Source organism: Mercenaria mercenaria, chromosome 3 (genome assembly GCF_021730395.1).
Source record: "Mercenaria mercenaria strain notata chromosome 3, MADL_Memer_1, whole genome shotgun sequence".
Taxonomy (NCBI): Eukaryota; Metazoa; Mollusca; class Bivalvia; order Venerida; family Veneridae; genus Mercenaria; species Mercenaria mercenaria.
The window spans coordinates 97,138,101-97,155,790 of record NC_069363.1 but is presented as its reverse complement, the minus strand read 5'-3'; the positions used below and the strand labels follow the sequence as shown (position 1 = coordinate 97,155,790).

The window sequence follows — 17,690 nt, the reverse complement described above, 5'->3', positions numbered from 1 at the left end:
GATTTACATTCGGAACATTTTCACGCGTTTCGGGCTTTATCGTATGTTTAACATGGGATTTTTGAGCCGTCCAAAGATGTTGGAAATGTTTGTCTCATTGTTTATTCTTTTTAATAAAACTGTTACTGCTTTCATTGTTTACCACTTTTTTTTCCACCCTTGCCCGAAAAAACAGTAATGAGTTTGTACACTGTTCAGACAACTGTGCTCTGTTGAAATTTAACCAAACACAAGTTTACCTGCATAAACAGAAAGCATGATATGTCGCCATGCGCGGATCAAGAGAGGGGTGGCGGGGGGATACCGGGGGTCCGGACCCCCGCTGGAAAATCTTCTTTAAAAAAGGAAAGAAGACAAGAAGGAAAGAAAATGTTTTTCGAAAAAGGCAACATTAGGACTGCATGTAAAGTATATGCGGCTGCTGCTACATACGACCCCGACATAATTCATATTATCTATCTAAAAGAAACTAAGCATTTTACCTTCAAGAAAGCTTGATTTTATCATTTTCCCAGATTTAACAAGTTAGTCCATAAAACTGTCCCAGAATGCAAAGAATGAAGTGCTAAATTTCAAAATGTCCAGGGTGGGTGGGGTGTGATGGGGGGGCAGGGGATCGGCCCCCCTCTGGGAAAATTGGCTGTGTCCGTGCATGGTCACTATACCTGTCCAGTACTGGACATTACGGTAAACGCTTCTTTCCTGCACAAATGACAATTTTGCAACTTCTGTCCGGTTTGTACAAATTTCTGGCCGCGATAAACCATTTGACTTGTCTTATCTTACTTACAGCATTGTAATTTGGGGAGGAGGATTATAACATGCTATTCTTGTCTCTGTGTGTACGTCAGGGCGTTCGTTTGTGAGCTAACAGTTGTGAATTATTGGAAATAATTGATATCCACCAAAAGAAGACGACATGTCGCATTTAAGTCCGGTCCCCTAGCGTAAAGGTCAAGGTCATATTTAGATGTCAAGATTTAAGGTCATTTGTCATGGCTGTTATATAACCTTTTTCATGCACACTATTCAAATGTCAGGATACAAGCATTCATCATAACCAGATAAAATGTCACTTCGAAGAGAAATGCTCCTATCTTAAATGTCATGGTCACACCTAAAAAACAAACAAGTCCTGTATATAACTTTTGTATGAATGGATTTGTCATCATATATATGGCACACATATTAACCGTCAGTAGATGAGTAGTTTGGTTTAAATCATAGTTTATACTTATTCTTGTTCACTCTATTTTTGTATACATAGATGGATATTCTTTCAACATGTAGTATTTAATTATTGAATGATGAAACAGATATGTACAGTCATATTTCTTTTCAAATCCATGACTTGAGTTGGGGCATTCGTGTCCTATGAACATATTTCTACTTCAAAAATGTATGAAAAGTCAAGAATTGGGCAAAAACATTAAACAGTATCATGTATTTTCATTACTGTTGTATTGTTTGTCACAGCATTACAGCTGTAAAGGACGGCAAAAAAGCTATACCGTTTACAGTCAATGTGAGGCTCTGTACGGGATGTAACGGGAGAGGAAATTGTACAAATAAGACCAGAAGTGATCATCGAGAGACGGAGTCTTTCAAATATTTAGAATGTGAATGTGAACCTCAGTACGAAGGTATACACTACTTGATTCTTTGCTTTAAAGTTCTAAATAGGTACTGTGAAATTTTTTAATTTCCTGAGAATAAATTTCTTGGATTTGGCAGTAACGGTTATATTGTGGAAATATGACTTCCTGGATTTCAAATTTTAGAAATACAAAAACTTCCAGTTTTGTTTGTTCATTGGCATTATATTTCATGAAATGCCTTAGCTAGGAAAGTAAGAACTCCCAAAATATTAGATATTTTCTTAGAATGAATTTGTCAGCGAAAAGAACTCAGTGACAAAGATCTAATAGGAACAGACATGTTCAATGAAACTCTTAAGACCGAAGTTTTTCTTTGCACTGTGTACCGGTATAGTTTGTATCGGATGAATATATACACGCAATAATGTAGACAAAGTAACGTAATTATTTGAAGTGTGTATATGCGAATGTGTACATACTGAAATTTTACATACAAAAATGTAGACAAAGTAAAATAGTTGAGGACGTAACGAAAAAATGGTGAATTGCAAAACCATTGCAGTACCTTTGAAACCAGATAATTATACACAAACCCTCACTTTTAACCCTTACCATGTCAACTGACTGTAAATAAAAGATATCTCTGCAAGCAATGAATTCCTAACACACGTAAAAATCATTTTTCAAGAAAGGCGGTTCAATATCAGAGTTATGCTATTTCTCTTTGAATTTGAGAAGTATTAAAAGTTTGAAATGAAAGTATTTTAGCGAGTAAATATATCAATTGTTAGGTGACGATTGTGAAAATGAGTTTGACGGCTGTGTGGCCAGTCCTTGCTCTGCCAACAGAAATTGTACCACATTGACCGCAGAGGAACAAAAAGAACGTGGTAAAACTCATATCTGCAGCGATTGTCCTGATGGTTTCGAAGAAGACGGAGATAAATGTATAGGTATAATTGATACATTTAATAATCACTACAATTTAATGTCAAGTCAACATATACCTTCTCTCCTACAAAAGAAGGGAGTTCCTCACCTTCTGTAGCAAAACTCGATTGTACACTTTACAATTAGTTTCGATTAGCGCAACATCTACGTAGTATTTTGAAATATTTACTGATATTGACCATAACTAAAAATAACAGATTTAAAAGTATACGTTATTTGCAGAGCAAAATTAATTGGGGTGCATTTCTCTTGCTTGTAAGTTAAGTTGTCAACATAACCTTACATAATGTTTTATTGTTTAAGATATTAATGAATGCAATGATCAACAAAATCTCTGCCAGCATGAATGTCTGAATACGGATGGGTCATATGAATGTACATGTAACTACGGATACAGGATAAATTCTAGAAACAGTAGTCTCTGTAATGGTACGTATAATTTGGATGTTCTGTGAGGACAGAAACGACTGCTAGCAAATTAAGTTAACTTCAATTCACATAGCTACATATTGATTTGAACGTAATTACTTTCAATTTAGTCCTTGAAATAATCGGAATCGTTTTTTTATATTTCTGTTAGGGTACTTTTTGTATACTTAATGAAATAATTCCATGCAATAATCACATTAAGAGTATCATCCTTTGAACAGATATCAATGAATGTGACGATGCGATCCACAACTGTAGTCAGGTGTGTGTAAATGAAGACGGCGGTTTTAAATGCGAATGTTACAAAGGCTATAGCTTTAACTTGACCACATGGAAGTGTGAACAGGGTATATTTTTATATTTTTTAGTGTCTGTTTAAATAATTTTCGTTATTTCTAATTAATCATTACGAACTAAATGAGTATTTCATTCAGAATTGACAGCTTATGCTGTAATAATGAGTGTCCTTATCTTGGTTTCTTTACACTAACAGTTCAAAGGACAAACACGTCTGGGTTATTTTGCTGAAAAAGGACAAAAGTCCAATAAAAAATAACACGTTCGGTGATCGCAAATACGCATACATGTTTACGCTTCTTATCTCCGTTTGTTGTGAAGTTGCCATTTGCTTGTTAGAAAGGATATATCTATCGTTTCGTCTCCAAAGTGCGAAACTATTGTATAGCTTTTTTTACAGTTACAGTAGCCTTTTTTTGCTGTCAATCGATGTTCGTAGACAAAACTTTGAATCTTGATATCAAATCAAGAATAATGGTTATGATTGCAGACGACTTGTATATCTGCGATGAAGCAAACATTGAGTGTAGTAATACGGCGGGGTGTACACTCGATAAAGATTCGACAGTCACATGTTTTTGTGAAGATGGGTTTGAACTCTCAGCAAACAGGACTGCGTGTGTTGGTTAGTGTACTCTGTTATCTAGAATGATCTCTACTATTGTTAGTGATTCTTTGATTGTTGCGATTAACATCAGTTTCTTTTGTCATTTCTTACTAAAACCCATCTGTGACACTTGAGGTATTTTGACTTTTGTGATTTTTTTCACAATATATGCATTTATAATGGGATCGGAAATTGAAATGTCCCTATCATGGTTATCAAATGAATTGTTTTGATTGTATTAATCCCATTATCATAAAGGGGTACCCACTGTATATACATTGTCTTAACAGTCAGCAGTTTTTCAGTTGTGTAATGCTGAACATTCGTTGCACTTCTTTTGAGTTTATGAATGTGAAAAAATATGTATGTCGATTAATTTTGTTATTTTGTTTAATTACGTTTTCTTTTGTTTAGAAATCTTTGATTTAGCGCTGTTTTCAACAGTATTTCTGTTATATTACGGCGGTTAGCCTTACCGGTTTTCCTGGATTCTGAACAAATACTCGCCGGTTCTCCACAAGTTTATGCCAACTTTTCCACATCAGTCAGAAGTGGAGGACAAATGATTTGAGACAAAAGGTTTTTCATTAATTGTTATGGAGAACATACGCTCCCAATAAAGATTTTCAAATTAACAATTAACTTACTTTAGAGCACTCATTTCATTGTCATTAAATCATATTAGATTAACAGACAAACAAAGTTTATTCTTAAAATGCTGACTATTTCCTTGTACTTCTTGTTTAGATATTGACGAATGCGAAAGAAATGTGTGTCCTCAACTTTGTATAAATACTGTTGGGAGATTTAAATGCGCGTGTTATTCGGGCTATCAGCTGCAGGACGACTTGACTTGTAAAGGTAAGAGAATGTCATAGTTACGTTGGCTTCTCTCCTACGTAACCAAACATTCCATTGAGAGGATGTTTATATATAATCAAGTTACTATGCCCCAACGATAACTTGATATTTACAAACATGACTATAAATAGATTGAAATGGAACATAGGGAAGTCAACATTTTCCTAACATGTTACAATCTAAATATTTCCAGGTTTTGTACCAGTTACGAATTAGCTCAGTGGTAAAGCATACAGTCCATGCTCAACAGATTTTTTGCCGTGTGAGTTCGAAACTCAGCCTGGACATTTAATTTTTTTAAAATTTTTATTTCACTTTTGCATAAAAGTTAAGATTCCTTCATGAACTCTGTGACAACACGACAGAGGTATCTAAAGGTGAGATGGCAGATCAGAATAGTTTATTACATAACAAAGATGATATTGATTAAATGCATGCACTTAGCCATGCAAATAATGAACATACTAATGTGTTATATAAAGACATATATACAAATACAAGTATGCCCACGGGTAGAATGTCGGGCCCACCAGCACCTTTGACCTCTAAGTGTGACCTTGACCTTGGACCTAGGGACCTGCATCTTACGCATGACACTCCGTCTCTAATGGTGAACATTCATGCCAAGTTACATCAAAATCCTTACCATGCATGAAGGAGAAATGCTCCGGACAAACTTCAATTTGACCTTTGAGATAGGAACATGGGTTTGCGCATGGCACGCCTTCTCATTGAGTTTAAACATTAATGCGAATATAACTAAGATTGGTCCATGCATGTTCAAAGTTATGGTCCGGACAAAATCGGACGGACGCACGCACGCACGCACATACACCGAAAGTGGCGACTATATCGAGCTCATCGCAAGCGTGCTCGACAACAAACCATCAAAGAAAGAAACAAAAATACGGAAGCAAAAATGAAAACGAATAGGAAAAACAAAACAAAAATCTGAAAAAAAAAACCTCGTGAGGATTCGAACCCACAAAACGATCTGCTTACACCCAATTATTATCTGCATCTTACCCAACTGAGCTATGTTGCCATATGCCTAATGGATATTTGAAATGAAAGAAATACTAATATTTGCTTGTCAAGTAATGTGCAAGCATTATGAAAGGTTATTTCATCAGTTATCATGAATTAGACTCGTCCTCGCGTTTCGGCGGGATTCACGTTATCATTGGGGATTAGTACATTTAGATATGAATTTAATATCATAATATTGATAATAATATATCAGTATTCTAGAATATAGAAAAAACATATATATTTTTAAATATCTAAAATTCGTATGCCTAAACGATGTTATATTTAGACTACACTTAGTGTTGTTATATTTTCTGGTCCTTCGGGATCATGATGTTCAATTTTCATAACCTCTCACAAAGAGAGTTTTCTATAATGTCCATGCTTCCATAGGATCTTTTACAGATTTTACCTAAATTGTTCACCTTTGGCTACTGATAATATCGACATTTATTCATTAGCTGATTGTTTGTGAGATCGGCAAGCCTAAATAATATCACATAAAATAGAGTAAACTGTCCTATTTTTACCACAGTAAGCGCAAACTAATGTAGCGGATTATAGGGCAATGAATTTATCAATTGAAATTAATTTTTTAACAAAACCGGGTTTCACTGGTTAAAATATCGATGTGCAGCTTCATTTTATTACATTTTGCACATTTACCAGTGAGAACTATTTTAAGTTCTTTAAACTCTTAAATTTGTCTCAATATCCCCCCTCCCCCCTCCACCCCCACCCCCCCTCCCCCCCCCGCTACACACACACACCGCTCACACCCCTCTTCTGATACCAACGATATTTTAATTAAGGTTTTACTAGTAAGTTTATTTATAAGCTTTAGATATTTTAAAATATAATATCAAATGTGTCTTGCAACTATAGATGAGATTATGTTTTTTGGTTCTAAACAGTTTTTGTGTCTAGGTATATAAACAAGGGCGTTTGTACACTATATATATTTAACACTTTCATTCTACATTGCTTTCGCAATGATTAACTCACTAAACATGCTATAAACGCCGGCAGACAGTTACAACACAAAATGCAAGCCGTGTTTAAAGTGAAATGGCTCAGGTAAGTAATAGTGGAAAACCGCAAAGGTTTCTGTAATAGGAATGTGTTGGATTTAGATATTCATACTCAAGATCCTCTCTTTGTTTAATATGATAACTTGTGCATTAAACCTTTTATAGAATGTGACTTTCCATTCTGGGGAAATAATTGTGAAAATGAGTGCAAATGCACAGGACGGGGAAATCTGGACTGTAACCCAGTTCGCGGCTGTATCTGTGAAGGTGGTTGGCAAGGTGACACGTGTGATGACGACATAGATGAATGTGATATCCTCACTTATCCTTGTTCTGACGTAAGAAAGGATTGTGTGAATGTTCCTGGTTCTTACGTTTGCAGATGTAAAGACGGATTTTACGAGAATCAAGGCCAATGTGAAGGTAATTTTCAAAAATATGTTCACAGTTACTTTATTGTACGTGAAACTTTACTGTGTGTGTATACAGAAATAAGCAATACATTGCAGAAACGATTATATTATTTAAGACAAGCCTACTAATAAGAAACTGTGATTATAAAGGAAAATGATTAAAAATAAATCTCAGTCACATAGAAATTTAGGACGGAACTTTTAAAGCAATTATAGTAGCTATATTAAGTACAAAATTCGGCCCTTTTTCAGTATATTTATCAAATAAAGGCATTAGTCATATATAACAAGTACGTATTGCATTTTCAGATATTGATGAATGTTCCAATCTACTTTGGAATGACTGTGAAGAAACATGTTCTAATACAATCGGAGGCTATACGTGTGGCTGTTCCGAAGGGTTAACCGTATACAACAAGACTAGTTGTGAAGGCAAGTTACGTTTTAAATATTGGAGTTTGGAATGAACGAAGACAAGAATTCCGTTTGAAATGTAATGTTAATATACACATACAGTAAACCTCATGTTTACATATGTTTGATAGGTGTGTTGCTTAATACTTTTATAACTTTTATCAAATAATCATCAGTAGTTTAGACTTTTTGCTCGTTTAAAGTTTTGTTAGTTCACTTCAGCGCAGTATGCTCGGGGTGAGCTGTTTTCACTACTCGCACCCATTTTAGATATAAACGTTTATTAAAATTTCTTAAAACAACGTCTTCTCTGAAACGTTGTTGATGGAACTTGGCAGAGAATGTCTTGGATAGCAGTCTACAGAATTTACATATACTATCTGCAAGTTCATACGCAAGTTAAAGTAATTTATCCCACTATCAAGACTGTTGAAATAAAATCCGATTATAAAAATGCATCACGGCCAGAGACAAAAATAAATGGAAACAGGTTATATTAACATGTTAACATGTTGGTAATTAACGTTAAATCATTTATGATGATCCATTGTTTGACTTTACCTTACATTGTATTTTTATTCTTGTCAAAAACAAATGATATATCTTTCACATGGCAAAATAGTGTAAAGTAAAAGTGCAATAAAATTCATTTTGTTTTAACTTATCGAAACATATCATCACTAAACTCCCAGCTTAACTAGTATGTCTCATTTCATAACTTATGTTGCAGATATAAATGAGTGCGAACTGGACTTGGACGATTGTGAACAAAGATGTGTTAATTATCCTAAACTGTATAACTGTTTCTGTCATTTTGGTTATCATCTAAATGATGACAGGAAAACCTGCACAGAAGGTAGAGAAATTTGCTTTTCACCATGTAATTATAACAATACTAACATTTGCATTTCAAAGTTATATGGGAGTAGTGGTAAGGACACTGCGGACTTAAGCTTGATCATCTACATTTTACATGACCTCAGTACGTTTCATTTCAGGAAGTTGACTCATTACGATTTAATACGCTTTCAGCTTTCTTCCTAATTAAGTTTGATATTGAAATAAATACATCTCGACTTAATCTTCACCTGACATATTTCTTTTTTATACATGAATCGGCGCATATGACCAACTTTAAAAGACCTTAAAGCAGCATGCCTCCAGATCATTCGACAACAAAAAAAAATTATTTTTTTTAGATATCTTGAAATAAATGCTATATTTCTTAAGAAGGCTTTAAAACTTAATTACTGACAAACTTTATGTTACGGAAACACATGAGAATTTGCTGTTTTTACTACTTTTTACGATGAAAATCGAATCGAAAAGCGTTTGTCACGCTTTCACTCCATGCAAACTGTCCCGATTATAAATATCTATATTTTGAAGCCATTATTCACTACTTCAGCTATAGCGCTATTGGTTATGACGACGGGAAAATGTCTTTATAGCCGCGGCGGTGCGGGGTTCGATTCCCGACGCGGTCATCTTTTTTTCTTGATTTGGAACTTTTAAAATATTGTAGAAACAAAATATCATATTCTAATGTTCATAATATGACCAAACTTCAATTTGAAAGAAAGATTATTTTTAGCCAAATCTGGAGGCATGCTGCTTTAATCATTATCATGTAAAGTTAAGTGTAACTATATCTTTATTGTATGGATTTTGCGTAATTGTCTCCAATTATCTTAAAATTTATTACATTGAACAACAGTTTGACCACAATTGAATTGTCAGAGTATATAATCATATTTTGCAAGTGCAGTGGGAGTCCACTTTGCATATTTGTATACAATAAGTTGCCGATAATCGTCTATGTATATATAATGAATTATTTTTTTTATAACAATTTACAGTTGAAAACCCATGCAAAGAGGAATTAAATCTGACTTGTTTGCACTTTTGTGTTAAATCCGAAAATTCCGCTCACTGTGAATGTCGGAAAGGTTATAAAATTGGAACTGACAATGAAACTTGTCTTGGTAAGCGATATTCAGTCATTATGCAATATTATTCCGTTACTTGGCCATCCGACAACAAGGAACGGACAGTTATAAGCCTATTTTGAACGCTTTACTGCGACTGTCAAACATATTTGTTTGTACAAATGTTTAAACATGTTAAACAGGCCTAAATGTAAATGATTACCGGGAATAGGCGTGATAATTTCAATTTGAAATCGCGTAAACATACCTTGAAGGTTTTATAGTCATTGTCAAGTCAACACTGTATCAATATATATTTTAAACTACAGCTTTGATGGTTTAGTCGATAATCCTTAAAACCGCTTACAGAATAGATTTCTTAGGTTGTTGACTGGTAAATAAAAGCACCGAATTTCCAAGAAACGCCACATATAACGAATTCGACATTCCCAGCGCATGCCAACAAACCGACAACACAAATAACAAGGCACAAACAAAACTGAGTATTGTAATGGAATATAGAAAATCAAAACTTATATATATAATACGTCTAACGAACTATATGTTACATTAACTTTTTTCAAAGATATCGACGAATGTTCTACTGAACAATCCCACAGCTGTAGTGGAGGTGCTGAATGTATAAACACGGCTGGTACATACCAGTGTAAATGTCCTAGAGGATCTAAACTGGAAAATGACGGGAGAACATGCTCTGGTAAGTGAATAATTACACAACTTGAACTTTTTCGTGCATCCCTTATTGAAACACTGTACATAGCTAGATTTTCAGGTATTAGACCCCTAATAGAAATGTTTAAAAAATGGCATTTGCTTGGTATATTTGTACAGTTGACTGTGCTTCGCACTGTGTTGCAAATTCTTAAAAACTTTTACCATGCCGTTTTTTATAAATTTTGTGTAATTTATGGTATTTCCTTAAGCTCCAGTAGAGACAAATTTCAAAGTGATGACCTTTATCCAAAACGTTTGCAGAGAATTCATTATACAATTATTTTTTTTATAAAAGAAACATCAAACTATTGGTGAACATTATAAAACTTAAAATGAAAATGTCAATATCTAGGCTGTCTCAAGTAAACCGATTTAATGAGACAGAATTCTAACTCCAACATTGAAAAATTAAGGTCGAATCCTGCGGGTCTGTTTTGAATTTTGCTCACTTCATTCAAAAATAACCTTGGGACAGAAGTAAAACCTACCTACATTTCTTCGACAATATGTAATCTAAAGAATGAAGGCTAAATAGAGAACTTTTACCGAATGTAACTAAGTATTTTTAAAGATGTCTAACTCTACCCCTTCTGTTTCAGAGCTAAATTCACTTTGAACAGCAAGAAATCGCTTATCAAATGATTTTTCCGCTTTTGTACAATAAATCAATAATAAGTCTTGGAAGAAGTAAAACGTTACTAGAAAAAAAGGAAAGTAAGGAACATAATTTGGTCCCAGTGGGGCTTGAACCTATGCCCCACCCCCCGAAAATTGCAGTCAAAGTAGGTTTATGGTAGGAATTGAATACTCTTCAAAAAGGAGGTACTCTGTTATGGGCCTAATACCTTAAGGATAATTGATTTTCTTTATTTTTTTTTTAATTTTTAGCTTGTTCTGTTTTATTTCTGTGTGGAAAATTAATGAGAATGTCTTTTTGCAACATTGTGGACTTTTTGATCGAAGAATTTCAGTTTTATTCTTTTTGAAGAAACATTTCAAGAGAGATCATATTATAGATATGTTATAATTTGTGTGAAATATATCCGTCTGTAAATACATTTTATTTCACGGTAATTGTAAAAATTCATTGCGATACATGCCAGTCTGTTCAAGTGTTTTGTTAATTATTAGAATGTGACGAGTATCACTTTGGTGAAGACTGTTCACAAAGCTGTCTCTGCATCAATGGCTACTGTGATAGTAAATCAGGTGAGATTTATATTTGAAATCTGCCAACCTCTTCGAATAATTTTTTCACTCCTGTATCATTTCACAGATCGGTTGCTGAAATATGACATATTTAGGATTGCTTGAAAGAAAACAAAACCTAACTAAATTCAACAGTTGAAAACGAATACAAACAATTATGTATTTTAAGATATTCCTGAAAATTAATTATGATGCATTCGTGCATATAACATAATTTTACAATTTGTCTTGTATAAAGGATGTATATGTGATACCGGATGGTTTGGAAAAGATTGTGATAAAGACAAAAATGAATGTGCCAGCTCAGTGTGTGGAGATGGAGATGTCAATACACGCTGTGTGAATACACTGGGCAGTTTTGAATGTAGATGCAAATTAGGCTATAGGAATGAAAGTGGGATATGTAAAGGTTGGTTTGAATTTACTTTTTTATTTATGTCGGTCAAAAGCGTAATTGTTAAGCATATATAAGGACTATAACTAACAGTATCATGGTAAATGCTGTAAAAGAAACGGTTAATTAACCCTTATAAACAGACTTGTACAAAAACAAGGACAAATGTCCTATATGCAGAGCCACGTTCCATGAACACAGTTTTTCAGACCCGAAACTACAGCAGTGTATGCATGGATGTGTAAATGATTCACATTTTAACACAAATAAAATAAATTTACAAACTAGAATTATATGACAATTTGCAAGGACAAAACAAATAAATGGAAACAATGGAGCACCTCTTTGAAACAGTTTATGGTGAATCCTTATGTGTACGTCTGGTTTATTTTGCAGACTGGATCGACCGTTATAGCAGCAGTCTTTACGTTACATGTGGCTGTCCTAAATTGTCACTTTGAATTGTGATTAAGAGTTTTCATCATTTCTGTTATTTTCCATTCAATATTGTTTTGTATTAGAAATCTGTTAAATAAGATTTATGATAAGATCCCTTACAATCATAAAAGCCACTTAGCAGCATAATAGCAAACTCGGTTTGACCGAGTCTATTCATGAATGGTAATGAAATGTGTAACCCCATTCACACACCCTCACAGTATTATTATAAGCAGAAATTACAACAACACTTAGTCCAATAAGCCTTTTGAAGTGGGCATGAGTGTGTTGATTTTCTGTTAATATAATGACCTTTTCTTAATTTATCCATTGGAAGTATAGATTGCAACAAGCAAACTAATAACAGGCTCGATTTTATTTGGTCTGTTCATTATTATTATTATTATTATACCACATTTATATAGCACTCTTTTCATGCACTTGTACACGTTCAAAAGTGCTTTACAGAATAAATTGCAAAAATACAAACAAATACGTATACAAAGATAAAGCATTCCACATTAACAAAAATCATGAATGAAAACAAGTATAATTTAAAAAAAAAAAAAAAAAAAAAAAAAAAAAACACACAAGATAATAAAAAAAAATAAATGTATCGGTCAGTTAACAAAATATTGTACAAAGAAGTGGGATTAGAGGTGATGAAATGTGCAATAGCTATGAATTCTATTTATACACGTATATACATATATAATTACTTACAATATGGTATATATTTGTGGAAAGTTAACAAGCTAGAAGCAGGATATACATGCATGGTTGACAGGAGTAGACATAAAGTATTGTGCTGTGTAATTGTGCTAGACAATATATATCACCCTCACATCCTTTATCTGCCTGACAACAACTTGCTTTAGTGGGGTGACTGAAGGGAACTGTTGAAATTGCAACTATATTAGTAGAAATAGACGGATGGTACACATATCGCCGTTCCAGTAGTATAACGTCGTGTTGTTACGACCTTTCATGGCCAATACATTTTTAGAAACTGCTTTGAAAGGGCCATAACCTGAACATAAAATCATATTTGTTTTACCCTGTTTATTGGGTCACGCTTAGAACCATTTAATATGGCATATTATGTGATTTTGGATACATATAGTAAATTGGTCGTAAGTAGAGCAGATACAACCTTTCATTATTACCGACTGTTAAAAGCCGTTTATACAATTTTGCAAAATATCATCAGCTTGATAAATGTATGGCAATCGGTATCGTCAATATTCAAAGGCTTTTGTTGTGATGTTACAATATAGATATGAACAGTTTTTTGTGTGAAAGCCGGAGAAAAAAGTTTTCTTAAAAAGAACTATTTTTCAATTTCGACCTTTCATTTCGTCGATATCAAAGTCAAAAATATATCAATTGTTCCTAAAATGTCAAAAGTATGCGTCATGGATTTGGACTTCTTTTTTCTTTGCAGACATTGACGAATGTTCCGATGTGAAACAGAATACCTGTGATCAAAATTGTACCAACACTGCCGGCTCCTTTATTTGTAATTGCCAAGCAGGATTTGCATTCGTTAATGGCAAATGTACTGGTTAGTGAATTATATGTTATCATTTAATAACTTCGATTGTCATGCATGTAAAAACATTAGTGAGCTCTCTATATTAATAATAGGATGCATAAATCAATAACCATTTTGTTTTTTCTCCTTGCCATCTTGATTTTATTTCTGTTTTATTAACTATTTCGGATTCATTTTAGCTCGATCAATGAATAAATTTTCGTACGAAAATTGTATGTGTTACAAACATGGTATTAACAACATGTAAATTTGAACCTATCTAAAGAGTTTTATTATATCACAGATATAGACGAATGTCTAGGAGTATCACGATGTGACCAAAGTTGTGATAATACTGTAGGAAGCTACAAATGTTCATGTAAAGAGGGCTTCAAGTTGGACCTAACTGACAGACAATCTTGTAAACGTAAGAAGTTAAGGGATTGGCATAATCTTTTATGTAGAACATATTCAATCACTGTAAAAGTAAACTGCTAAATTTTTGACATTATGTGTGGTATTTACAAGGTTTGATAAACAATCTGGCGTAAAAGACTCAATTCTAAAGAACCAGTTTTGTTTGACTGCGATACTTTCAGGTACTACTATATCATAGGAGTTATTGCGGAATAATCAATGTATTGTCAACTGGATCTTGAGGTTAAAAGGTTCAGTTATTTCCAGTTGGTTTACTTTTTACAACAGGCGTTGGGAAAAACTCTTTATTATGATATATTTATCTGTTTGGTACTTGCTTTGATATATATGAAAATATATGATATAATTAGTTACTGAGATGTCGTCTTGTTTTTGTATGTAGTACCTTTTGATATGTGCACATTGCTGTTTGTTACGGGAAGCACCGTTGCTATCTGACCCTAAGTACGAATAATAATAAATATGTCCTGGTTTGTGAAGTGAAGTGCAAAATGCGATATAAATACTTCATTGTAAGATACTAACTCGAGATAACTTGCATTCTGCATAGCTGCATCATTGCCAACTTTTATCAATGCAAGAAAAATACCTAGTTGACATGCTAAAATCTTATAGGGAGACACCATTAAAACACGTTTGTTTCTTTCATAGCCGCAAATGCATGCAATAAGACTGAGAGTAGCCAATGTTTAGAGAAAAACGCGGAATGTAAAGTGACTAATGGACAAATAGAATGCTACTGTTTGAAGGGCTACTCATTTAACAATAGTGACATCTGTGAAGGTTTGTTTTGTTTCTGCATTCTTATAGTTATATATTACTTATTTGTTATAACCTTCAGTATAATTAGGGTAAAATTGGGCGGAAGGTTATGTGCTATTACAAGCAACATATTCGTCGAATCAAAAATAATTTTAGAGTAAATAAGCATTAGTTTTTTACTTATAATTCGAACTTTCAAATTATTTGGTATTATTTAAAGTAACATGGAATTGATAAATTCATGTTTAAAAGGACACGCTTTTTGGTAAATTGCATCTGGAATTGTTGGACAGACACGGAAAGGAACAAAAGCTTCGAGAGCGCTTACATGATGCCATCTTGCACATTTAATTGATATTAATGTATGAAAGATATTTGTGAATTTGACAGATGTTAAAGAGTGTTCAGGAAACTCTACACCTTGTAAAAATGGGGTTTGTCGGGAGAAGGAAGGTGGATTTAACTGTGAATGTGAAACTGGTTCTTATCTTTTACAAGACGGAATAACTTGCCAAGGTGAATAAATTGTTTCAACATTTTCATATTTTATGGGTAATATTTGGTCTAGCAACGAAATCGGGCGCGTTAGCAATTAAAAATACATAAAATAATTTATTTAAATATTTTATCTGAATGTGTATATTGGTGGTGAGTGTTTTACTTAATTGATAAAAGCGATTGAAAATGTCATTTATTATGTTAAAATGTTATTTGATAGATTTGTGTATGTGTGTGTCTCAAAACTGTAATTTACGTTTCAGTTTTGTATAAGTTTTAATTCTCTCTTTTCATTTTCTTAAATAATTCTAGTTTGTGAAGAGACAAAGTTTGGACCAAACTGTATCTCTACATGCAAATGCAACTCTGAAAATACCAAATTATGCGACCCAAAAACTGGAACATGTGATTGCTTGACTGGATGGCAAGGTGATACATGTGAAGTTGATGTGAATGAATGTGACAATGAAACATTATACGAATGCACATATAACTCCAAATGTTTAAACACGAATGGGTCGTACATCTGTGAATGTGTCACCGGATACGTCATGACAAGTGATGGTTTCTGCGAAGGTAAGACTCTACCTGTACAATATATGTAATTTGTATTACTCAAACACGTGACAAGTCATCCGTTTTCATGCAGTTTTTACATAAGCACATCTTTCTTTGTGTTAATCAGAGCTTTGAAGTTTTCTTTTACACATAGCGTTATTACAGAGTTATTCAATATAAAGCATGGTTCTAATAAGAAAACAGACGCACAGCTACACGTAAAAAGTGATTGGAGCATTATATGCAAATCTTTTGACTGTACGACGGTTAGCAAAGACATAAGACAGGAATGGTTTACCTTGACATATTTGTATTTTGCCCGTTATCAATATGAAACCAATGTCATACGTTTACAATTTGTTTTAAAACAAAAGTTTTAGAACACCAGGGTTCAGTTAAAACATCAAAGTCGATTGTTTATCTAAATTTGAATTTCAGGTTGTGACAGACAACACTATGGAAAAAACTGTTTGCTTGAATGCAGCTGCGAACAAGATAATACTGATTTCTGTAATAACACAGACGGAACTTGTAAATGCTTTGAGGTATACAAAAATCAAAGTATATCTGTAAAATGTTTGCATTAAGCCCTGTAACATAAAGGATATTGCTTTACCATATCATATATCTTATCGTAAAGGATCATTAATTCTTGCCTAACTATCAGGGAAAATGTTCGTTTGTCCGAGCACGCGCCAGTGATAGATATTCCTGTTTTTCCCTAGGGAAAAGCATTGCCTAAAATAGCGTGCACTTGGGTGATGTAACATAGTACTGGCACTATATGACGTCATAATCTGTATAAATAATGTCAGGAGATACCCAGATATATTTGTCTCCACGATCTATTTTGAACGTGATAGGCAAGAAAAATTATCTAACATGTCCGTTTGTATAAGACAGCTGTTTTCCCAACACCGTCTAACACAGGCAGGCATATACGATCCTTATAGTCTGAAGCCTGCATGCCTCTCAAAAGCGTTATTTCGAGGAAGACTTTATAAACGAAACATGTTGCTGAGCTACACAGTTACAAATGCATTTTGTATTGTACAAAGAAAAAGAAAATTCTTGACCCAACTAGATCAACGTACTAAATTATTTGCATATGAGATTGCGTTTATGTGAGAATATGTTTGTAAATATAAGTGCTATCTGTAACGGTTAAATGTTTTAGGGATGGACTGGTGAAACATGTGCTCAAGATGTGAACGAGTGCTTAGAAACAACAGATGTCTGTTCTAATAAAATTCACTCTGAATGTCAAAACACAAATGGTTCATACAAATGTGACTGTAAAAGAGGATACTTTCCACAAAATAACACGTGCAAAGGTATCATCCTTATATCATATAGTATATTGAACCTTAGAAAATGTAGAATATACAACATATACATACTGGTTATAAACGCTCGTTCTAATTTTAAGAATGTTTTGGTTAAAATTGAATAGACAACGAAAGAAATCATATTTGAAATCATAAAATGTGTAACTATTCATGAAGACGGACACATTAAAATAGATAGTGTGTTATATATTATATTGAAATTAAATGCCGAAAAATT

General features: G+C 33.5%; 1 protein-coding gene across 13 annotated transcripts in view; it reads left to right on the top strand.

The window, feature by feature from the left end:
* LOC123523940 (uncharacterized) overlaps window positions 1–17,690 on the top strand; it is a 91,786-nt gene that overhangs the window by 63,062 nt on the left and 11,034 nt on the right. For 12 of the 13 annotated variants that reach the window (XM_053539381.1, XM_053539387.1, XM_053539386.1 and 9 more), the window contains 20 exons: window positions 1,477–1,643; window positions 2,390–2,551; window positions 2,853–2,978; window positions 3,200–3,325; window positions 3,766–3,900; window positions 4,630–4,743; window positions 6,969–7,226; window positions 7,526–7,648; window positions 8,361–8,486; window positions 9,490–9,615; window positions 10,145–10,276; window positions 11,425–11,502; window positions 11,741–11,911; window positions 13,779–13,898; window positions 14,173–14,295; window positions 14,958–15,089; window positions 15,459–15,584; window positions 15,879–16,142; window positions 16,563–16,669; window positions 17,302–17,458. In XM_053539381.1, the coding sequence (XP_053395356.1) occupies window positions 1,477–1,643; window positions 2,390–2,551; window positions 2,853–2,978; window positions 3,200–3,325; window positions 3,766–3,900; window positions 4,630–4,743; window positions 6,969–7,226; window positions 7,526–7,648; window positions 8,361–8,486; window positions 9,490–9,615; window positions 10,145–10,276; window positions 11,425–11,502; window positions 11,741–11,911; window positions 13,779–13,898; window positions 14,173–14,295; window positions 14,958–15,089; window positions 15,459–15,584; window positions 15,879–16,142; window positions 16,563–16,669; window positions 17,302–17,458 (2,873 nt within the window). The remainder of the gene's footprint in view (window positions 1–1,476; window positions 1,644–2,389; window positions 2,552–2,852; window positions 2,979–3,199; window positions 3,326–3,765; window positions 3,901–4,629; window positions 4,744–6,968; window positions 7,227–7,525; window positions 7,649–8,360; window positions 8,487–9,489; window positions 9,616–10,144; window positions 10,277–11,424; window positions 11,503–11,740; window positions 11,912–13,778; window positions 13,899–14,172; window positions 14,296–14,957; window positions 15,090–15,458; window positions 15,585–15,878; window positions 16,143–16,562; window positions 16,670–17,301; window positions 17,459–17,690) is intronic. The other variant, XM_053539383.1, reaches the window with a different exon arrangement.